The 22059-nt window shown below is 38.2% G+C and overlaps 1 protein-coding gene across 1 annotated transcript in view; it reads left to right on the top strand.

The window, feature by feature from the left end:
• The first annotated feature begins 963 nt into the window (after positions 1 to 963).
• The window catches only part of SLC36A4 (solute carrier family 36 member 4), a 98795-nt gene continuing 77699 nt past the window's right edge, over positions 964 to 22059 (top strand). Inside the window, exons 1-7 of the mRNA XM_054383875.1 lie at positions 964 to 1085; positions 1922 to 2012; positions 2807 to 2895; positions 4303 to 4398; positions 5975 to 6059; positions 18512 to 18739; positions 20675 to 20773. Coding sequence (XP_054239850.1) covers positions 964 to 1085; positions 1922 to 2012; positions 2807 to 2895; positions 4303 to 4398; positions 5975 to 6059; positions 18512 to 18739; positions 20675 to 20773 — 810 coding nt within the window. The remainder of the gene's footprint in view (positions 1086 to 1921; positions 2013 to 2806; positions 2896 to 4302; positions 4399 to 5974; positions 6060 to 18511; positions 18740 to 20674; positions 20774 to 22059) is intronic.

Below are 22059 nucleotides of genomic sequence, written 5' to 3'. Positions count from 1 at the left end.
TAGGTAGTTGTTGAAAGGAATAGTCTCCACTCACCCTCCTTTTCTCCACACTAAATAACCCTAGTGTTCTCAGCTGCTCCTCATAAGACTTGTTCTCTAGACTCCTCACGAGCTTTCTTGCCTTTCTTTGGATGTACTCCAGCAACTCAGTGCCCTTCTTAGAGTGAGATACCCAGAACTGAACACAGTATTTGAGGTGTGGCCTCACCAGTGCCAAGTACAGGAGGACAATCAATTCCCTAGTCCTGATGGCCACATAGTGTCTGATACAAGCCAGGACGCTATTGGCTTTCTTGGCCATCCGAGCACACTGCTGGCTCATATTTATCCACCTGCTGACCAACACCTCCAGGTCTTTTTCCACCTGCAGCTTTCCAGTCACATTTCCCCAGGCCTGTTGCTTTGCATGGGGTTATTGTGACTCTAGTGCGGGACCTGGAACTTGGCCTTGAACTCGTACCTAATTCCTTTCTCTTGGTTCTCTCATCAGTGGCTGGAGACCTCTGCAATATATCTTAGCTATGCATTTTAGAATGAGATGACTGGGCTGTGTCTTTGCTCATCACTGATGAGGGTAAACTAAATGCTTAATCTTGCAGTAGTTAATGGTGGATAAGGTAAAACTCATCCTTCTGTAACAAACTTTTCTGTTTTCCTTTGTTCTGTTAGTTTGCAAAAATGATCTAAACTGATCACATTTTGATGATTAAAAAAATACTGTTTTTTTCTTAATGAAAAACTATAGTGTTTGACCATAGTTATAATAATGGTAGTAATAATGAGACTGTGTGCCACTTTAAAGAGAAAGAATTTCCTGTGCAAACTTGTGCTATGCTTTTCTGTCTGCCTAAATCAGCTTTATAATTGGGAACACTCATTGCACTGGAAGTTCAAGTCATGTTTTACTTCTAAACTATAAGCTTATTTCTAATGCTAATGTAATGCTAACTCTATTGTACAGACATGGAAGTCATGAAGCCTTTAATTGATGAACACAATTCAGATGGCATCTCAGATGAAGAAAATGAAAACAATTTCCTTCCAGTTGAGAAGCATTACCAGCTTGATAATGAAGAAGGCATTACGTATGTATTACTCTTAAGTATCAGCTTGTTAACATTTGTTGCCTCCAACTTGTTTCTCATGAGTAGTTTACTGAAATCTCAAGAGGTTTTCTTGCACCTGCATCCAATTTTGTGGCTACAAGTCAGGACTTTGCATAGTTTTACTGAAAAGCAGCCCAGACTGAATATGTTTTCAGTTCTTTGGGAGCTAACATTGCACCAGCCATAAAATATTCCAAGTTGCCTGTTGTAGAGTGATTAGTCACTCAGAATCCAAGCACTGTTTCAAGGTTTTAATTGATTTTATTTTTTCATAAAGAAACTTAAGAAGACTTTGGAAATAATCTCATTGGAAGGAATCTCTTTGTTAAAGTTTAGTTGAAGAACTTGTAAAGGTGTTACTTTTTTTTATCTTTTGATAAAATTGTGGCACTCAGACATGATTTGCAGCTAGTAGATTTTTTGGTGCTCTTGATTCTAGAATAACTTATTAAATAAAACTTGGTAATTTTAAATCTCAGGCAAAAGGACAGTAAAATTGCACAGAAAATAACCTTTCACAAGCTAGATCAAGGAAGTGAAGATCAGAGTTGAATGTTCTGTTTGAGGTAGCTGACTTAAAAAGATGAGTAAGAACATTATTTGAATGTGCTGGACATTTTATAAGGTAGCCAGTCAGCCTTGAAGTAGTAGAAGGTTACAATTTATCCCTTTATTAATAAATGACAAAGGGTGTGGGTTTGTTTTCTCATGTGTCTTTTTTGTTCTATTTTTTCTTTCTTTTTTTCTTTTTTTTTTTTTTACACCCACCAATCTTAATTTACTTTTAACATGACTTTTAATAATTTTATCCTCAGGTTTATACAAACACTTACACATCTCCTCAAGGGAAACATTGGAACTGGGCTTCTTGGTCTTCCACTTGCAATAAAAAATGCTGGCATTATGGTAAGAATTCAGTTATTTTTCATAGTTTAGAAAGATTATCTAGAAAGGTCTACAGTTAGGTATCAGCCTGAAAAACTAAAATCTCAGTACTTGTTTTTCACTACCAACTTCAACAGAGTTATGTTCTATTTTTCCTCTTTAGTGAAGTTAGTACTGAAGATTGAGTTTATTAATTTTTTGAAGTTACTACATCACCTTAAAGACTTTATAGCATGTTTTGTATTTTTGCTTAGTCAAAGTGGTTTTCTGTTAAAAACAAACTCAAGGCCTCATCTAACCTGGCCTTGAACACCTCCATGGAGGGGGCATCCACAGCTTCCCTGAGCAACCTGCTGCAGTGTCTCACCATCCATACTGTAAAGAATTTTTTTCTAAAATCCAGTCCAAATCTGCCCTCCTCAAGCTTCAATCCATTCCCTCTTGTCCTATCACCTACTCCCTTCCCAGCTTTCTTGTAGGCCTCTTTCTGGTACTGGAAGGCTGCTATAAAGCCTCCATGGAGCCTTCTTTTGTCTATACTGAACAGTTCATGTCAATTTGGTAGTGGCTTGATTGACCCTGAGTAGCCTTCTGTTAGGTAGTGAACAAAAAGTAAGGAATGCCATAAAACATAAGCAGCAAATCTCCTTCTGAGAGGGAGAAAAAAAGATCAGTTGTATAGAATTTTTGTTTCTTAAGGTATCTTCTTCAATGTGAAGTTTTTACATCTAAAGAAATGCTTGCATTTTAGCCTATTTTCAAGAAAAATTGTCTTTATCTCTTGTGTCTTTTTTTTTTTTTTTTCCCCTTTCCAGATTGGACCAATCAGCCTTGTGTTCATAGGAATTATATCTGTTCATTGTATGCACATCTTGGTACGTTGCAGCCACTATCTATGTCAGAGGTAAATGTGGAACTACAAACTCTGTTGCTGAGTTTGAGTATTCTTTTCTTCTTTTCTGTTTCTGATTTGTGGCCTACAGAATGCTGATGCTACATGTAGCAGTGTCTTCTCTTCAATTCAGAATCCTGTACTTGAAAGAAACAAGACCAGATTCTTACTGTGTAGCTGGAAGTGATAGCTAAGCCTTGTGCAACACTCCTTGAATACATTGAGAAAATATTTGTTCTCTGCTCATACACAAAATGAAGCTGGTTTGACTTGGGTTGCTCAGTATCTGTTCCCTGTGTTTGCTGGCAAATAATCAGGTTTTCCTCGTTGCAGTTTTGATTAATTGATTTAATTAACTTCAGTCCATTAGTCATAGAATCACAGAATGGTAAGGGTTGGAAGGGACCTCTGAAGATCATGAAGTCCAAGCGCCCTGCCAGAGTGGGATCACCTAGGGCAAGTCACGCAGGAATGTGTCCAGATTGACCTTTATCTTCATAGATTCTGAATCTTCATAGCTCTGAAAAAATGTCCAGTTCATAAATAGTCATTTTATAAATACTTTATAGGAATGAAAGATAAAATAAGAATGCTGTTAATGTCTTTCATAATTATATGTGAGCTCTATCTCTTTGGATTGTGACAACCTGATTCTTTGAAATTGTAGTGCTGAAGGAATGTGTTAAAATGATGCTAGTGAGTAGATAAACACTAGGTCCTCCTCCAAGTGAGATGTACAATACTGGGAGGAAAGCAGTTATTCCAGTTTGACTGATAGTCTATTTTAATTACTCGTGAATTTTATTAAACATTTTTATCTTACTGTCAAATGTTAAAGAGAAGCAGTGGAATAGTCTCTTATCTAAAATGTGCAAGGAAGTTTCTGAACTGAATAGAAACACAAAACTGTTCATGTCCCTGTAGCTTGAAAAACTACATTAGCAGTTTAATGTGATATTGTACTGTGAAGGGATCTTCTCACTTCTGAATTCTTTGCATGTTCTTCTGTAGTTTGGAATTCCTTTGAAGATGTGCATAAAACTAAAATCACTGAAACAATTGTGATTGCTTGTCCAGGAAAACTTGTTGAATCCCCTTGAAGTTGTGACTTTTATGTTTGGGGTTAATTTCTTAAGCTAATAGTGTAAGAATCTAATTCTGGATTAATTTATCAAGAAAGTTGTTCTGTAAGAATCTTCTTTAGTACCGTTGAATTAGGGGGAAGCAGCATTGTGTTTCACATGCTTGTGGAATGCTGGGGAAAAGAAGCCCAAACTGTACCTTTAAAGTTCAGCATCCACAGAATGGTGCCACAAATGATTGCTTATAATCATGGGAGACCACCAGCATTTCCAAGGTAGGTATGTAGGCCCTCATAGTTTCTAGTAACTTTCTTCTTACTTCACTTTTTGATTTCAGGATGAAAAAGTCCTCGCTAGGGTACAGCGATACAGTTAGTTATGCCATGGAAGTGGGGCCCCTGGCCACTTTTCAGAAACGAGCTTCTTGGGGACGGTAAGGTTCTGTTATAATTTAATAATTTAATTATTAAAAATTAATTGTTACACTTGGAATGGTTAGGAGATTTCCTTTTTACTAAGCTTGTACCTCGTTTAAGAACATGTTCTTTGTGATTGAAATACTTTTATGCAGTGTTATTTGTTATTTCCAGCAACCAGCCTTGGTAGTGGTGACATGGTAAGTTTGGGGAGTGTCTCTCAGACATTTCATTTTTCAGGTCTACCTGAGCTGTGATGAAAAGAACTGTGTTTAGTACTGTAGGAAGAGAAGTGGTATATCCAGAAATGCATTCAGTATTGTCTAATGTAGTGAAATAATTTAAGGTTTCATTCTCTTTTACCATAAACACTTACCTCTGCATCAGAGTTCACTCTAAGCAGGTTAACATGGCAAATGTCAATTACTTAGATGTATTTATTCTGAAAGGAAGCAAAGCAACTTTTCATTCCTGTTTCAATATAATGTACAAACAATGGAGAAATATGTACTATATTTTGCAGTAATGTCAGGCTGATATTAATAGCTTGTTAAGTACTTTATCCCTCTTTTTAAAAAAATACCATTATTTTTTCTTTGCCATTTGTTGCTGTTTAGCTCTTTATGGAGTTTATGGGATGACTGTGTGGTAGTGAAACTCAAAAACTCAGAGATGTTGCTCAGAGTTAAAGTGTTTTTTTCCTCACTTGAAGAATTTTTTTTTTGTCCTGTTATTTTCAAGGATGGAGCATCTTGCATCATATGTTTTGGTTATTACTTTGTTTCAAATAAGAAAAGGTGAGCTAGTCTCTTAAGATTTTCTTTTTTTCATGGCTTCATAGGAATGGAGTAGAGCTCAATTAGAGAGAAAATTGGTTTGTAGTGAAATTTACTGACAATTCTGCAGTGCACCAAAGACATAAAAGCCACAACTGGTGATTTGCTTTCCAGAGGCACTGTACTGCAGCAAATCCTTTCTCTGAGACAGATCTGTGTGCCTGACTGGCAAAGAGTTTCACTACAGCATGTCTTTAGGCCACCATTGTGTACAACATTTTTCTATAACCTCTTTGAACCATATTTTAGAGTTTTTTTTCAATGACATACAGTATCTAAATGTGTATTTAGATAAATTGATACAGACTCAGTAAGATGTAAGAACATTTGTTGTTTTGAATTGCTGAAACTTACATAAATAACTTAGACTGAGACGTTTACTCTCTTATCCTGGTGGAAAAATGTTGTGTTAGGAGCTCATGGATGCCCGCAGAATTTATCTGTGTATTGGATATGTATTTGAATTTTGTTTTATGCCACTTTAAAATATGAAAGTAACATGAGTATGTTTGGTTTTGTTTGTTTGTGTGGTTTTTTTGAGGAACTTTGATACCTACTCAATGTTATCTTACAAAAGAAACACAAAACCAACCTGTTTTGCAATAAAAGGAGCCTGCATTGCAGTGCTAACGAGAATAATGTGGCATTTGAATATGACATTTTAACAACTGCAAAAAGGAGCAGTAATCCTATCAAGTAGAAATGGGTTAATTATTTGAATCCTGAGTATTATGTATGTTTGTTTTTTCTTCTTCAGGTATATTGTGGATTTTTTCCTAGTGATAACACAGCTGGGATTCTGTAGCGTTTATATTGTGTTCTTGGCAGAAAACGTGAAACAAGTGAGTAATGTTAATGTGTGAAGACAGTTATAATTTCACATTCAGTTTTCCTCATTTTATCTCCTATCCTTATGAAATCCAAAACAACTACTTGTAAAATGTGAAGCTGAGAGATGCACAGGATGGGTTCTACCATGGTTTCCACAAAAGAGTTTTGTTAAAAAGGAGTAGTGTGCAAGGTGAACTAAATTTAGATCTTGTGCAAGTGTTTGTGATCTCACTGCTCTCTGATTTGTTTGCTGAACTTAGAAATAATTGTGGAAATGATTTGAAGTAAAATGTAGGAGCCAATTGTCCCTGATGTATTAGTTTTTTGGACAGACCTTCAGCTGATACTCTTCCCTTCCTTACCTCTTAGGCGTATTTTTCCCTTTTCCTGTCACTGGAGTCTTTTTGCGGTTCTTGTTTAGCCTCTTCCCTTTTCTAGAATGGTCTCATCTGCTACAGAATTCATTGTGTCCAAACCAGTCCTAATTTTTGTTCTTAAAAATGTCTGACATGGAAATTTCTGCAGCAGCTTGCTCAGTACTTGCTCAGCAAGTACAGTTTCAATGATACTCTGTTAAGACAGCTGCTTCTTTGCTGAAGCTTAAAATTCCTTATTGGTGTTTTAAGTACTTTATTTCATGTTCTATAAGTGTATAAATTGTATAACTGTATGAGCTGTAAGTAATTTATTATTTTCTATTTGTGTATACTTTTTGTATTTTTGAATATTGTTATCATATCTTCCTGAGGGGAGACATCTGCCTAATGGATGAGGTAGACATGATAGAATGTAATAATTCTTGCTTTTCTGTGAGCGCTCTGCAGTTGCTCTCATCTCTTTTAAAGTTTCATCTTAGAAGGTGGTTATGCCACTTCAGCTGAAGTTTTGCCTGTGACCAATAAAGCTGAAGGGTTATTTCACAGGCCTTACAGACTGTGTTCTGGACTTGACACAGGATAACGGTCATTTTGCAGGAGCATGTCATTGCTAACTCATAATTGTGATCCACTGTGATCTCAGCCCTTTACTGCAAAGCTATATTCTAGGCAATTCTGGTTCTTTCTGTACAGATGGTGTTTGCTTATGTATAGAATCCTAAATTTTTCGATACTGTTTTGACTTCTAATTTCTCAGGCTTGAATTCTAATCCTGTTACTCAATATCCTTTCACTTTCCATCTGGAGTAGATGTTTAAACCCTGCTTAGTAAATCATATATCAAAGTATTAAATAACACTGCAGATGTTGTGTTTCATATAGAATCATAGAATCAGTCAGGGTTGGAAGGGACCACAAGGATCATCTAGTTCCAACCCCCTGCCATGGGCAGGGACACCTCACACTACATCAGGCTGGCCAGAGCCTCATCCAGCCTGGATGAGATATGGATATGTTTTACTGTAAATACTGTTGCACATGTAGTAGGCTGTATTAAATATATGCAAGCACGTGTTAATAGGTTCTAGACTTTTAAATAGATATGAATTATTAGAAATTTATTGATTTATTTAAGGATTGCTAAAAATCAAATATTTCATCATACCATGTCAATTTAAAACTGCAAATGAATCCCCACAACCACAAATGTCTTCACATGTAGTAAGCAACCTCCAAACTTTTCAGTAAAACCCAACTGTCCCTTTCCTCCCTCACAGCCTTCAGTCACTGACTAAAGCAAGAAAACAATGCCTGTCACTTTCATGACAGCTGCTCCTGCTTTCATTCATGGCTTTTCGGCTCTCATTCTTACTTCTTCTAAGCTCTTGTTCTCATCAATGGAGATTTTTCTTTTGACAGAATCCCTGATACCTGCTGGTCCTTCCTTTTTGCACACTTAATAGTTGCAATCAGCAGTGCAGTTTGTGTTGGAGCAGATAATCTGTGGGAGGTCAGCCAGGACAGGTTGGCTGCTCAGATAGAAGCTATAGATACTTTGAGCTTTTAGTGCTCTGTCCTCCACAGGCTGATTAAAATGCCAGGACTCCCCCAATGTACTCTGCTAATGTACTCTAAAATTATGGTTAGTTACTTGACATAAAACTAATGAAGGTTAATCTGAGCCTGTATCTAAATTTGTACTTCTGTGATTAGTGAAGTTGGTGAGGACTAAGGTAGGGCATATTACACAGCATCACAGGATCACAGGATGTTAGGGGTTGGAAGGGACCTCCAGACATCATCTAGTCCAACCCTTCTGCCAGAGCAGGACTATAGAGTCTAGCACAGGTTGCACAGGAATGCATCCAGATAGGTCTTGAAAGTCTCCAGAGAAGGAGACCCTACAACCTCTCTGGAGAGCCCTTTTCAGTGCTCTGCGACTCTCACAGTCAAGAACTTCTTCCTCATGCTGAGGTGGGACCTCCTGTGCTGTAGTCTATATCCATTGCCCCTCGTCCTATCACGGGATACAACTGGGAAGAGTCTGTCCCCTCCCTCTTGACACCCGCCCTCAGATATTTATAAACATTTATTAAACCTTCTCTCAGTCTTCTCTTCTCCAGACTAAAAATCCCCAGGTCTCTCAGCCTCTCCTCCCAGGGCAGTGCTCCATTCCCTTAATCATCCTAGTAGCCCTCTGTTGGACTCTCTCGAGAAGATCCCTGTCCCTCTTGAACCGGGGAGCCCAAAACTGGGCATAGTATTCCAGATGAGGTCTCTCCAGGGCAGAGTAGAGGGTGAGGAGAATGTCCCTTGATCTGCTGGACACACTCCTCTTAATGCACTGAGCATTAATCATCTGTATGGACACATATTCTACCCCAAAATTAGAATAAATGTGTCCTGAAATAGCTTAACTTAACTTTAATGTACCTTTGGGGCAGTTTGTATATAGAAGATAGGAAGTTTTTGTCCTCCCCTGGTAGATGAGTATTTATATTGGGTTTAAAAAGTATTCCAGGTTCCACACATGAAGATCCTGTGAAGATGAGGGAAATATGTGCATTGGTAAGGTGGATACTCTGTAATTTGCCTCTTGGGAGAGAAAAACCCCCCAACACCTCAACCTTAAAAAATACAGTCTCACTGTCACAATCTATTGCAATACCTAAACCCCCAGTTTTACTTCTGATGTCCTTTTGATAGCCCTCTGAGGTGGGCATTTTTATTGCATGCTTTGTAACGTAAGTTTGAATTGAAACCTTTCCTATTGAACATGTTGATCAACCAGTTGTTATATATGTTTTGAACCTTAAGCACAAGGCAAGACTGCACACTTACTGACCTTGGTGCGTGTAGATTTTGAAAAAAAAAAACCAAAATCTTTTCAGGAAACCTATTTTTGCTTTGTGGAAAAAAGGTTGAAAGATCTTACAGAAAAGTAACTTCTGCAAAAGCAGTGGCTTCAGGGGTCCATGACATATACCCTGTGAATGAATTAAAGTCATTAGCCATTCAGATGTCCCACTTAAAAATGTATTTTATTCAGATAGTCCTGTGCTCTTCCCTCTGTTCAGGAGGGCTTTGGTTTCTTCATGGCAGCTTTGTTTTGCAGAAATCTGTCCCATAGAGGGCACCAAAGAACAGAAATTCATCCTGCTTTAATCGACTTGGGATGGTGGAAGGATGAGAGAGGTGGATAGAGGGAATGGGGGGTGTGGAGAACTAAGAGAAAGGAAAACCACAGTAAAAATGTTACTAATACCACTCCTTAACCAATACTTTTCAATATCCTCCATAGTCTTCTGATTGTGTTTGTGTGCTATTATGTGTAAATTAAGCCCACTGAAACCAGTGGGAGCTTCCACTGAGATACTTTCTTTGGTATCCTTTGTTATAACTACTAGCACTGCAAATTTAGTAATCTCTTCCTTCACTTTATTCACGGTTTCAGAGATAGAAGATAAAGCATTTTAAAATGCTTCTAAGATGTGATTGGAATATTAATCAGTTCAGATTGTTTTGAGGTGAATGTTTAGTTAGATACACAGTGATGCATTTGGGTCTAAATATTTATTTTATCTTTTGAATTCTGTGACATGTTTGATGTACAGTTCTCACTAATGGATATGTGGTATAGCTTCTGTTGCTAAATCTTTAATGATTAGTGCTTCTGGAATTCTAAAAATGCTGGCTGCATTACATTACAGTTTTCCTAATGCTTTGTTCTACAAACCCCTATTTTCAGTTATATCAAATCTCAAATAAAGCCTTTTTCTAAGGAATATTTTCCTGGGACACCAAGGAATTTGTGGGTAGAGTTCTAGATAAGTCTGGAAGAATGCAAATATGGGACTTGTGGGTGAAGATGTATGGCACTGGAGAAAAACTGGAACAGGACCTGAAGGTTGCAGCAAGACTGGAGCAGGAGCACACTGAGACAGAAAAAAGAATCTGTGCCCAAAAGAATATGGTCCCCTTTCATGCTATAGTTACTTTGTCATTCCTGGTTGAGCAACAGAAAACCTTAAGTCAGGTGTCCTGGCATTTCTCAACTCATTTGTGAATATTTGCTGAGTTCTCTGGAAAATTGTCCTTTTCTTGTTGTTTGCTGATAAAGCTGAAAAATACCACGCAGGTCCTTGCTGCGTGGGTGAACTTTTTATTAGATCTTTAGACCTTTGAAGATGACCCATCCGTGGGCTGCTGTGTAATGGAATTAATTTTTTTCCCTCCAGTTTTTGTAAAATGGAAAGAAAAAAAAAATAAAATAGATTTTACTTAAATATAAAATTAGAAGTGTGAAAAATAGGTAGTCTGAAAAGTTGAGTACTGACTGATAACAAATCATCAGAACTAAATGAACTGTGAAACACTTGTCTTGCCTTTTCATGCCAAGTTGCAGGATTGCAATATACTCTTTGTATGCCTGATAAGATTGGTTTTGTGCCAATCTGGTCTTGTCTGTTGTGTTACTCCAAGTTGAATAAAGAAGGAATTAGAAGGAACCAGTGAGCTCAAACACTGCTGTTTTGATCCCACTAGGTGCTGAAAAGTCCTGTAGCTTGTGTGACAGAAAAAGTAAATTTTGGGATACAGAGATGGTCTTGGTCAAAGAGAGTAAGGAAGTAGATTTCTTGCTTCTGAGACAGTTTTTTCAAGAAATGTGTTCATGAGTTGAACTGAATTTTCTGCAGTCACTAGTTGTGCATTAGTCATTTTCTGAGTGCTTGACATAAGGAATCTGATAACCAGATTTGCAAAAAGTGTTTAATCTCCCTGGATAATGCTGAAGTTGGTGAGTCCTGTGCTTGAGCTATGTAAATGACATATCAGGTGAAGCACCCCTGCAAAGAAAGCTTTTTCAGACATCACACCAATATGTAAATTAATGCTTGAATAATTGAACTGACTTCTGATGGAAGTCACCTTGTGACTGGGGACTTCACTAGTAGTCATGATGCCTAGTGACTTCAGTGACTGTGTACTTCTTTCCACAATGATATTTCCACATGTGGTTTAGGGAAATGTTTGTGGAACTCCCAGCTACACTCATGATAATCATAGAACAAAGTGCAGATGCTGTGTTCAAATTGGAAGTTAAAAAGTATTCACTGGGCTCTGTGACATATACAAAAGAATATGTATGCATGCCTTTTCCAAGAACAGATCAATTGGATGGCTAAGTGAAAAACTTGTCTAAACTGTCTGATATTCTGATTATATTTCAGATGGTTTTGCTTTCCTCAGGGAAAAGAAAGTTAGATGCAGTATCTGATGTTCTTGGCCCAGCATGACTGCTATGTGCAGTGATGCACTAGCAGAAAGCAGCAGGAGATTGAAAGTGATTGTTGTCCAGAATAGGAATCTGAGGTTATATTAATTCTAATATTTCAGAGACTGAGTTAGACAGACAGTGAGTCATAGTCCATCCTAACACAATCAGCAGTAAACTTAGACTAAGCTAAACAGACTATGAGAGTTTTTTTAAAAATGTCCTCCTGCTGCTTTGTATTTTGTTACTTTTGTGAGCAGTTTTAAGTGTTATCTGATTAAACTTTTTAAGAATGCACTTTTAAAGTGATGGTGATGTTAGCCTGCATCTGAACAAATCGGTATAATCTCATCTTCATTAGAATTTTCCTCTGCTGCTCTTTACTGTCAAATCTCCCAGAGCCAGTTGTTCCACTCTGAGGGGGTATAATGATCCTTACTTTCTATAATTCTTGTATTTTACTTTCTGACTCAGCCTTCTCTCACTATTCAGTCAATCTTGCCTGTTTGTTTAGATCTCCTGCACAACTGACTTTTGCCAGATCTTATCTGGTGAGTCTCTTCTGAGCGTGTACAGGATTAGTGCTCTGTCACATTTCAAAATCCACTAGTGTGGTATCAGTATTTTCTGTGACCTTACTATAAGTGGTACTGCTCTGATATTGTTAAAGCTCCTTTATTGATATGAAGTTGATTTAAAGGTATGCAGTACTCAAGGCCACACCTTGAGTACTGTGTCCAATTCTGGGCCCCTCAGTTTAAGAAAGATGTTGAGTCGCTTGAATGTGTCCAGAGAAGGGCAACAAAGCTGGTGAGGGATCTGGAGCACAAACCCTCTGAGGAGTGGCTGAGGGAGCTGGGGTTGTTTAGCCTGGAGAAGAGGAAGCTCAGGGGAGACCTCATTGCTGTCTACAACTACCTGAAAGGAGGTTGTAGGCAGGTGGGGGTTGGTCTCTTCTCCCAGGCAACCAATGACAGAATGAGAGGACACAGTCTCAAGCTGCACCAGGAGAGGTTTAGGCTGGATGTTAGGAAAAAATTCTTCACAGAAAGAGTGATTGGCCATTGGAATGGGCTGCCCAGGGAGCTGGTGAAGTCACTTTCCCTGGAAATGTTTAAAATAAGACTGGATGTGCCACTTAGTGCCATGGTTTAGTTGATTAGATGGTGTTAGGTAATAGATTGGACTTGATGATCTCAAAGGTCTTTTCCAGCCTAGTTAATTCTGTGATTCCCATAAAAGGAAAGAAGCTCTCTTCCAGTGTCTTTACATCAATATAACTCTGTCCTTAATATCAGTTACATGGTGCATACAGAGATGATCAGATGGCTGGAGCACCTCCCCTATGGGGACAGACTGAGAGAGTTGGGGCTGTTCAGCCTGGAGAAACGAAGGCTCTGGGAGACCTTGTAGTTGTCTTCCAGTATCTCAAGGGGGCCTAACTGAAAGCCAGATGGGGACTTTTTACATGGGTTTATAGTGATAGGATTGAGGGGTAATGTTTTTTTTTTAAGCTGGAAGAGGGTAGATTTAGACTAGATATTAGGAAGAAATTCTTGACAGTAGGGTGATGAGACACTGAAACAGGTTGCCTAGCGAAGTTGTGGATACTTCTCCCTGGAAGCGTTCAAGGCCGGACTGGATGGGCCCTTGGTCAACCTGGTCTAGTGGAATGTGTCTGTGTCCATAGCAGGGAGGTTGGAACTAAATGATCTTTAAGGTCCCTTCCAACCCAAACCATTCTATGATATAGATGTGTGTGAATGTGTATATAAAATTCACCCCCAAAGTGTTTCAATAATGCAAAAACATGTGTATAGTGGACATAGTGAAAACAGCTTGAGAGTCAACAGTTGAACTGAAGCTTTCAAAAGTTTCTGTTTTAAAGAATAAACTGAAATGGTAATCTTGAAGTCATGGGCTTCATATTCTGCTGCACCTAAATAAGAGCTTTTGCAGAGGGTAAGCTTCAGAAACTTTCTCCTCACCCAGATAATACTGCTCTCTTTAGCAGTGTTACAGTCACAGTAGCCTTATCATCTAATGGCAAGCTGAGTGCACTTTCAGCAGTTATGAAGGCGTATGTGGAACTTAATTTCACTTGGGCTTTATTTCTATACTAAGTTATAATCCTCCATAGGATGGGCTTTGGGAAACAGACCTGTTTCAGGTGGGCTTCTGACTTTGTTTTTATTTATCTGAAGCAACTGGGGCTGGAGCACTTGCCCTGTGAGGGATGAGGCTTTTTCAGCTTAAAGAAGAGCAGGCTTTTGGAGGACCTAACAGCAGCCCTCCAGGACTGCAAAGAGGTTGTCTAGAAAGCAGAACCAAGCTCCTTACTGAGGTCAGGTCAAGTGGGAGTAAGTGGTCATAAAATAACACAAGAGATTCTGATCTGAGGGAGAGAAAAACTTTAGGACAGTCAAGCAATTGTAACCGGTTACCCAGAGAGGCCATGCAACAGTCTCCATCTTTAGAAGATTTCAAGGCCCAGCTAGAGAATGGGGAGAGGAGCAATCTGGTTTGACCCCGTAGCTGATGGAACTATGAACAAGTAATTGGACTACAGATTTCCTGAGGTCCTTTCTAACCTAAATAATTCTATGATTCAGTGACCCAAACCTCCATTTTTGGATGAGGTAATGCAGAAGACTATTGAGAATATGATGTTTTGTGTAGTAGAAGACTTGACAAGCAAAGTTACTCAAATAAGAGATGGTGCGGAACAGAAGAAGGGGCAAGAGGGAGGCTGAATTACGTGGAACTAACCTTCATTACAGAGCTAGAGTTGCAAGTTTTGGGTTAAAAATGTGCAAGAAGTAGGTGATTTTTCATAGTTGGGACTAAGACAGCTATGCCTGTAGATCTGATTTTTCTTTTTTTTTTTGGTCCTTCCAGCTAGAATGTCTTTGATGCTCTTTCTTTCTTTAAACTGGATCTGACACAGGCTCTTTAAAATCGTAACGTTTTTGAGAATCTAGTTGGCCTTTGTTTTCTTCTGGTGAATGCTGAGGCAGGGAAGAATATAGGCAGAAGGGGTACCATGCTCACAGCATTGTAGAGCAGACTATAGTGTTGTGGGCTATCACAGAAATATAACTCATATCTGAAATGAGTGGGAATCAGGGAGTCACAGTCCGATAATTTTAGTTGACTGTGTTTTGCTGGTTCTGCATCAATATTAACTCATCTGATGATGCTTGTGGAGAGTTCATGAAAAACTGTAGTATGTTCCTCACATTTCCATGAAAATAAAAGGCATGTAATTATAAAGTCTGTTTTTGTATGACCACTGTTCCCTAATACAGCATGGAGATGTGATCTGGTTTGAAGCCCATCATCAGGGTAGCTGATCACAGAAGACCTAATCTTGAACAGAATTATGTAGAATATATTATATTACTTTTTGCAGTCATATTAAGCTGATTGAATGTCTAGTTCAAATCTGGTGTATTAATAGGAAAAATCAAATATTTCTGATTTTAGGAACATTTTATTAGGGTTTTTGTATAGAAATAGAATGTCTTAATAGAATAATGAAGTGTTTAAATGCTTGAAATTATTTGACTAGAACCTGGTTTATACTGTGGTATTTTAAAAATGTGTTTTAGATCCTAAACTGTATCCTGATTGCAGTTATTTTTTTTCTTAGGTGTAATTTACTGTTTTAAAAATAACTCATTAGGCTTAAAGACATTTATATAAATTGAAGGCACTTTAGCTTAAATATTTGTTGTAACTGATGTTTTCGATGGGACTCACATGCTCAAATCACACTGTAATTCTTAGAAATACCTCTTGTGTGTCCTTGTATACAGAGCAGGTCTGGCTATCTGCGAACACGTGCAAGCAAGTAAACACACGAGACTGTAGTTAAGGTGAAAGGTTGCTGGAAGTCTTTGCTCTGTATTTCTGTTTTAAGTGTGGTTGGAAAGCAGAAAACGTCTGCAGAGAGCTTTACTTTATGTGGCATTAGGGAAGTAATTTAAGTGTTTGACATATTGTTTGGCAAAGTGGGGTTATTGTAGCTGCATGAATTCCCTGGAATTCAGTTCTAAATTTATTAATCTCTTCACAGCTTTTTGAAAATGTTATCTTAATGAAAACTAACAAATGTCAGATATTGTGTAAGTGATGCTTAAGATTCTTGCAAAGTGGAAGCGGTTTCTGTAATATCTGGTGATTTTGTTGTCATTTATTGTGAGATTTCTGGTAAAAACTGTGGATTTGTACCTTTTTTTTTTCCCTTTTTCATAATGAAAAAAAATGTCTAGGGCTTTTTCTTACAGAGAAAAAAATTTTTAGTTAACTCACTCTTCCTTAATTTCTGAATTATGCAAAATTTTATTTCTCCTATACTTGTGAAGTTTGAGTTTGGGCAAACTTACCAATTTCAATGAGTTGGTTTATGTACACATGGTTTTGTATTATCAGTTCCTATCTGCCTCTGCCTCATGAAAGCCTTGTAGTGCTAGTGATCCCTTGATTGCCTGCTCTATCTCCAGCTTGTCTTCATTTTTGGGGGTTTGACAAGATTACCTTTGGGAGTCCCTTCCAACCTGATGCACGATATGATTCTATGATTTTTTCCACCACTTCTTCTTATCCCTCAAAATAAAAAAAAACAGTAGCTCTGAGTTACTGTGACCTACAAAATAAAATAGATGCCATTAAGCATTGGCAGTTGTGATATTTGCTTAGAAATACCACAGCTTTATAAAAACTTGCACTGTAATGATAATGATCGCCCCCTTTATTGTACAGTTTACCATGTTTGGATTTTTGAGGCAGGATCTATGATCTTATTTCACTTGCACAGATAATAACTGATATTTTAAAGAACAAGTGACACTGAAAGAATTGTCTGTAAATTGAGCAGTCTTGGGACCATGCCTGTGAGCAGTGTGATAAGGATAGTAATATTTAAGAATTGCTATGCTTGTATGCTTCCTGTCAATCTTCTTCTGAATTTGGTTCCATATTAAGTTTTAAGACTGTGGCTGTAGTAGCTGGTTGTCTGACAGTACCTGGGAGTCAGAGTACTGTCTTCATCTGTTTTCTTGTATATTGATTTCCCATTTTTGTTTAAGACTTTGTGCTATATGGAACTTTAAAAAAAATATTTTTTTCACTGCCTTAATACCTTTTTGTAGCCATCAAGCCAAAGGCTTTCTGCAGCATGAGCAGATTAAGCACAGTCAAGTGCTGATTTGCTGCAGTGGAAGGGAAAAGGAAAAGATACACTCCTAGGCAAAAGGCACAATGAGATTTAAAACAAATGGATTTTAACCATTAGCATTTTGCAGCAAGCAAAATAACCATCATCTCTTGATCATGGTATGCATGTAGCACAGAAGTACACAAAACAAATTTTGGCAGTTATGGTCACATTAACATTTTTCCAAAAGAAGAAATTTGAATTGTGAATCATGCCAAGCTCAGTTTTCTGAACTGCACCATACTCAGTAAATCTGTAAGGATAACCTTAAGTTATGCAGGGAGAAAATTAGAAAGGTGAAAGCCTGGCTAGAACTTAGTCTGCTCACTACTGTAAAAATCAACAAAAGATGTAATTGGGTTATGGTTGGACTCAATGATCTTAAAGGTAATTTTCAACCTTATGTTTCTACGTTTTTACAAATATGTCATCAACAAAAGGAGGGCCAAGGAGATTCTCCATCACTGTGGTAGGTTTAGGCTATGCCTTTTAAAATTTTTCACAGATCTTGAACAGAAAGTGGTAAAAATGTAAATAAATCACTATTGGGTGTAAAAAGGAAAATAATGATAGTTCTAAACAATCCCATTGGAGAAGATAACAAACTTAAGGTAGTTTGCAAAACAATATCTCTTCTCGCCTCTTCGCTCTGGGAGATTCTAACTGCTGGCTTCTGCTTGACCTTGGTTGCATTGTTTTGGCTCAGTTCTATCATCTCTCCGCTCTTTCTCTTGTCCATTTGTGTACAGGAGGGTAAGGGGGAGGCAGAGAGGGAGGAGCTGTTGCAGCTCCCCTGGTCCTTGGCCATAGGGGGTCCTTGTGCTGTTTATTAATTGTAAATACCTGTAAATATTGTAAATACTGTATATTTTATACACATTCATTGCATTTCATTGTAGATTGTAGTTTTGCTTGTAAATACAGTTTTCATTTGCTTCCAGCTAAGCTGGTCTGGAAAATCTAATGTTGGGGGAAATTTTTCAACCCAACACATTACAATCCTTTATTGGATGTAGAGGGAAACATTGCCACAAAGGGTGATGAAAAGCCTGAGGTAATTAATGTGTTATTTGCCTGAGTCTTTATTAGTTAGACTAGTTATCCTCAGAGTATTCAGCCCCCTGATTTGGAAGACAGAGATGAGGAACAGAATAAAATCTCCATAATCACAGAGGAATCAGTCAGTGACCTGCTACTCCACCTAGATGCTCACAAGACTGTGGGGCCAGAGGGAATCCACTTGAGGATATTGAAGGAGCTGGTGGAAGAGCTTGCCCAGCCACTTACTGTCATTTGTGAGCAGTATTGGCTAACAGAGGAGATCCCGATTGACTGGAAGTTAGCAAATGTGGCACCTGTCTGCAAGAAGGGTCAGAAGGGCAGGATCTGGGGTACTACAGGCCTGTAAGCTTGACCTTAGTGCCAGGGAAGGTTATGGAGCAGATAATCTTGAGTGTGACCACGCACAGCCAGCATGGGTTCATGAAACGATGGGACAAATGCCTCTCTATATAAACAGCCATCTGCCTATCTGCATACAGAGATTAAGTGCTACCCCTGTTTAACATATTTATTTATTCTTATATTCTACAGGTCCATGAAGGATTCTTGGAAAACAAGATTGCTTCCATAAATGCTAGTGCCACCAGCAGTTTTTCTGAGAGAAGGAGTACTGATTTGCGAACATACATGCTGTGTTTCCTGCCGTTCTTGATCCTCCTGGTCTTTATTCGTGACCTCAAGAGCCTGTCCTTGCTTTCATTGCTTGCCAATATGTCCATGGCTGTCAGCCTGGTGATCATTTACCAGTATATTGCTAGAGTGAGTATAAGAAAAAAAATAAATCTGCATTTTCAGTGTGGTAAGTTGCATCTGTTGCATGTGACAGTTGATCTCTGATAGATATATACTGACTGACAATCTCTGAAAGGCAAAATTACCTTGTATTTTATTGAGGCATCTTAATTTAAGGAGATGTCTTAATACTTGAGACAGGCCTTAAACAAAAAGTTGTACAGTATTTCTGAAAAAAAGGATAATATTGCTGCAATTGAGATAATAAAAATATGTATTGTAACAACTTGGAGCACTTGAGTGGAAGAATATGTGAAGTTTTATGAGTTACAGACAGAACTTGCAAGGTTTTAATCTGTGGTCAATCTTTCTGGTGCAGCGGAACAACAGTTCATAGACTCATAAATTCATAGAATGGTTTAGGGCAGAAGGGACCTTAAAGATCATGTAGTACCAGCCCCCCTGCCATGGGCAGGGACACCTTCTGCTATACCAGGTTGTTCAAGGCCTCATCCAACCTGGCCTTGAACACCTCCAGGGAGGGGGGCCTTCACGACTCTCCTTGGGAAACATGTTTCAGTGTCTCAGCACCCTCACTGTCAATAATTTCTTCCTAATATCCAATCTACATCTACCCTTTTCAAGCTTCAATCCATTCCATTGCGTCCTATTACTGAGAATCCTTGTAAAAAGTCCCTCTCCAGCTTTCTTGTAGGCCCCCTTCAGGTTACTGTAAGGTCTCTCCAGAGCCTTCTCTTCTGTGATTGTCTTGCCCCAGGTGTAGGACCTTGCACTTCACCTTGTTGAACTTCGTGAGGTTGGTTTGGGCCCACCTCTCAAGCCTGTCCAACTCCCTCTGGATGGTGCATGTCTTCCCTCCAGCATGTCAGCTGGACCACACAGCTTGGTGTCACAGACTTGCTGAGAGTGCACTCAATGCAACTGCCCATATTGCTGACGAAGATGTTAAACAGCACTGTCCCAGTATTGTCCCCTGAGGGACCTCACCTGTCACTGGCCTCCATTTGGACATGGAGTCATCGATTACAACTCTTAAGTGTTAGAACATTTAGAATATTTATTGCTAGTTTTTCTCTGGTACAATCAGGAAAATGTTAAGACTTCCCTTTGATAATACATATTGCAGACTTCCTTCTCCTGAGAAGTTGAGTAGTTGCTGCATTTTCTGGGTTGCTGCTGTTTTTCATATTTGGAGGTATTTCATAATGGAACAAATTAAACTGAAGGCTGGAAAAAAATCACATCTGGAAAGCTCTATTTTTTTTTTCTGATGGTTTTTAAAAAATGCTAAGTAATAGGCAGTGTTGCATGCATGGTATAGGTAAGTGGTGAGAGCCACTATTGTTTCACATGAGTGTTATGAAACGAGTGGGGAATGGAGGATGGGAGGGGAGGAGGAGGGCAGAAAAGCCAGCAGGAGATATTCGCTGGGAGAGGAGGCAGGAGAAGTTACATAAAGAGATTGGGGAAGACAGTAATTAATTGTTCTGCAGGAACTCAACTTGTATTAAAAGGATTTTCTTAAACTGTCCCTTATGTATATGGAGAGTATCTGTGCAATAAGAAAGCAGATAAGAATATGAAACAGAGTAAGAACAGTGTAAGTTTTCAAAAGATTAAGCTTGAGGTGTGAGCTTTGCCTTTTGTTTTAATTGATGCTTACTCATATACACCAGTGTGATACTTTGAAAATTTCTAGTGTCAGTAGTATGGACATAGAATATACTTACCTGCAAATGTCTGTGTGTTGGTGGGAAGGTGGCTATCAATGTCTACCAAGGACTAAGTTTGGGAGGAAAACCAGGGATTGCAAATAACGATGTGTACATCACTGTCAACATGTACTGGGATTTCTTTCCTGTAGCATGACACATCAATCAAAATTGTAAGAACAGCTAATGTGCTTTATATGTCACTTTTTTTTTTTTTTTTATAATTCAGGATATGGTAGATCCTCGAAAACTGCCTTTAGTGGCTGGCTGGAAGAAATACCCACTGTTTTTTGGGACTGCAATATTTGCTTTTGAAGGAATTGGTGTGGTAAGTCCTTTTTAATAACTCTTCAAAATACCTGAATCTGTGCTAAACGGTGGGACTCAGGCAGCTTTACTCCTGTTGTTATTTAGTTGTTTTTTTGTTGAAGCACAGATGTGCCATGTTGATATGAAAAGGGTTAATTTATCTTCTCAAGTAATGCAGAAGTTGAGGATGCAACAAGCCCATCCAACGGGAGTTTGGTGAATATCAGTTGCTACTTGGACATTTAACACTTTCCTGAATTATAAGAATGCCTTTAGTTCCAGATAGATTGAGACAATAGTGTAATAACTAGAATAATAAGATGCTATATAATGATATAGTACTCAGCTAATAATATGATGATACCATAATTAGAATGATTCAGCAGCTCCGTTTTAGGTGATGAGCGTGTAAAAATAGGAACATAGTTGGCATTCTTCTTTTCCTTTTGGGATAACAGAGGATAAAGTGATTTATCAGAAATGTATCTTCTTGCCTCAAACTGGTCCTATAAATGTGACTGGTCCTATACATGTGGGATGATTAAAAAAAAAAAGGGATAGAAATACCAGAATATATTTTATTCATGGTTTTCCATCAGTGAACCTCGATTCTTCATTGTTTCCTGAAGTATCTCAATTAAACAGACCTAGCACTCAAAAATCCAGTTATTAAATGTGGATCTCTTGCAGTCTTTTATTCATGTATTACTTCTACTAAGGGCTTTCCAATTGTATCTCATGCTAGCAAAGTTTGCCATTTGGTTAGCACTTTTGTTTGATGTGGCATATTTTGAAAAATAGCCCAGGAGCTATTTTGGGGAAAGGTAGCTCATAATGTCTTTAAACTGTTGGGAAATTAGTATATGCACTTTATTTGTTACTAATATAATTACACACTTAAACATTACTGTATGCTTAAAAGTAAAAAAACAAGCAAGACTACCAAGCTCCCCAAACCCCCAAACTAGAATAACCTCAAACCAGCACACAATTAAGCTGAAATGGCTGTCATTGACATAATATAGGTGAGTGTTCAAATAACTTAATTTTCTATGACTTTCAGAACTGAATTAAAACAGAATGTTTCACCCTGCTGCTTTATTATCACTACCAGAAGAGCTGAATAGTAAAAATTTTTAACTCCTGTTAAGTTACCAAAATGTGTTTTCCCACACGGGATGTGTGGATCCAGTGACTGTGAATGTCCATTTCTCAGTCTGTTCTTGGCTGTTTCTCTAACTCTGAACTGAGCAATGCTGAAGTTTAACTTCCATCTGAGTGTATCTGGACATCTTTTGTCATCTG

The sequence above is a fragment of the Indicator indicator genome, chromosome 1, assembly GCF_027791375.1.
Source record: "Indicator indicator isolate 239-I01 chromosome 1, UM_Iind_1.1, whole genome shotgun sequence".
NCBI classification, from domain to species: Eukaryota; Metazoa; Chordata; class Aves; order Piciformes; family Indicatoridae; genus Indicator; species Indicator indicator.
Note: the sequence above shows the minus strand (reverse complement) of the source record. Positions and strands in the feature narration are given on the sequence as shown.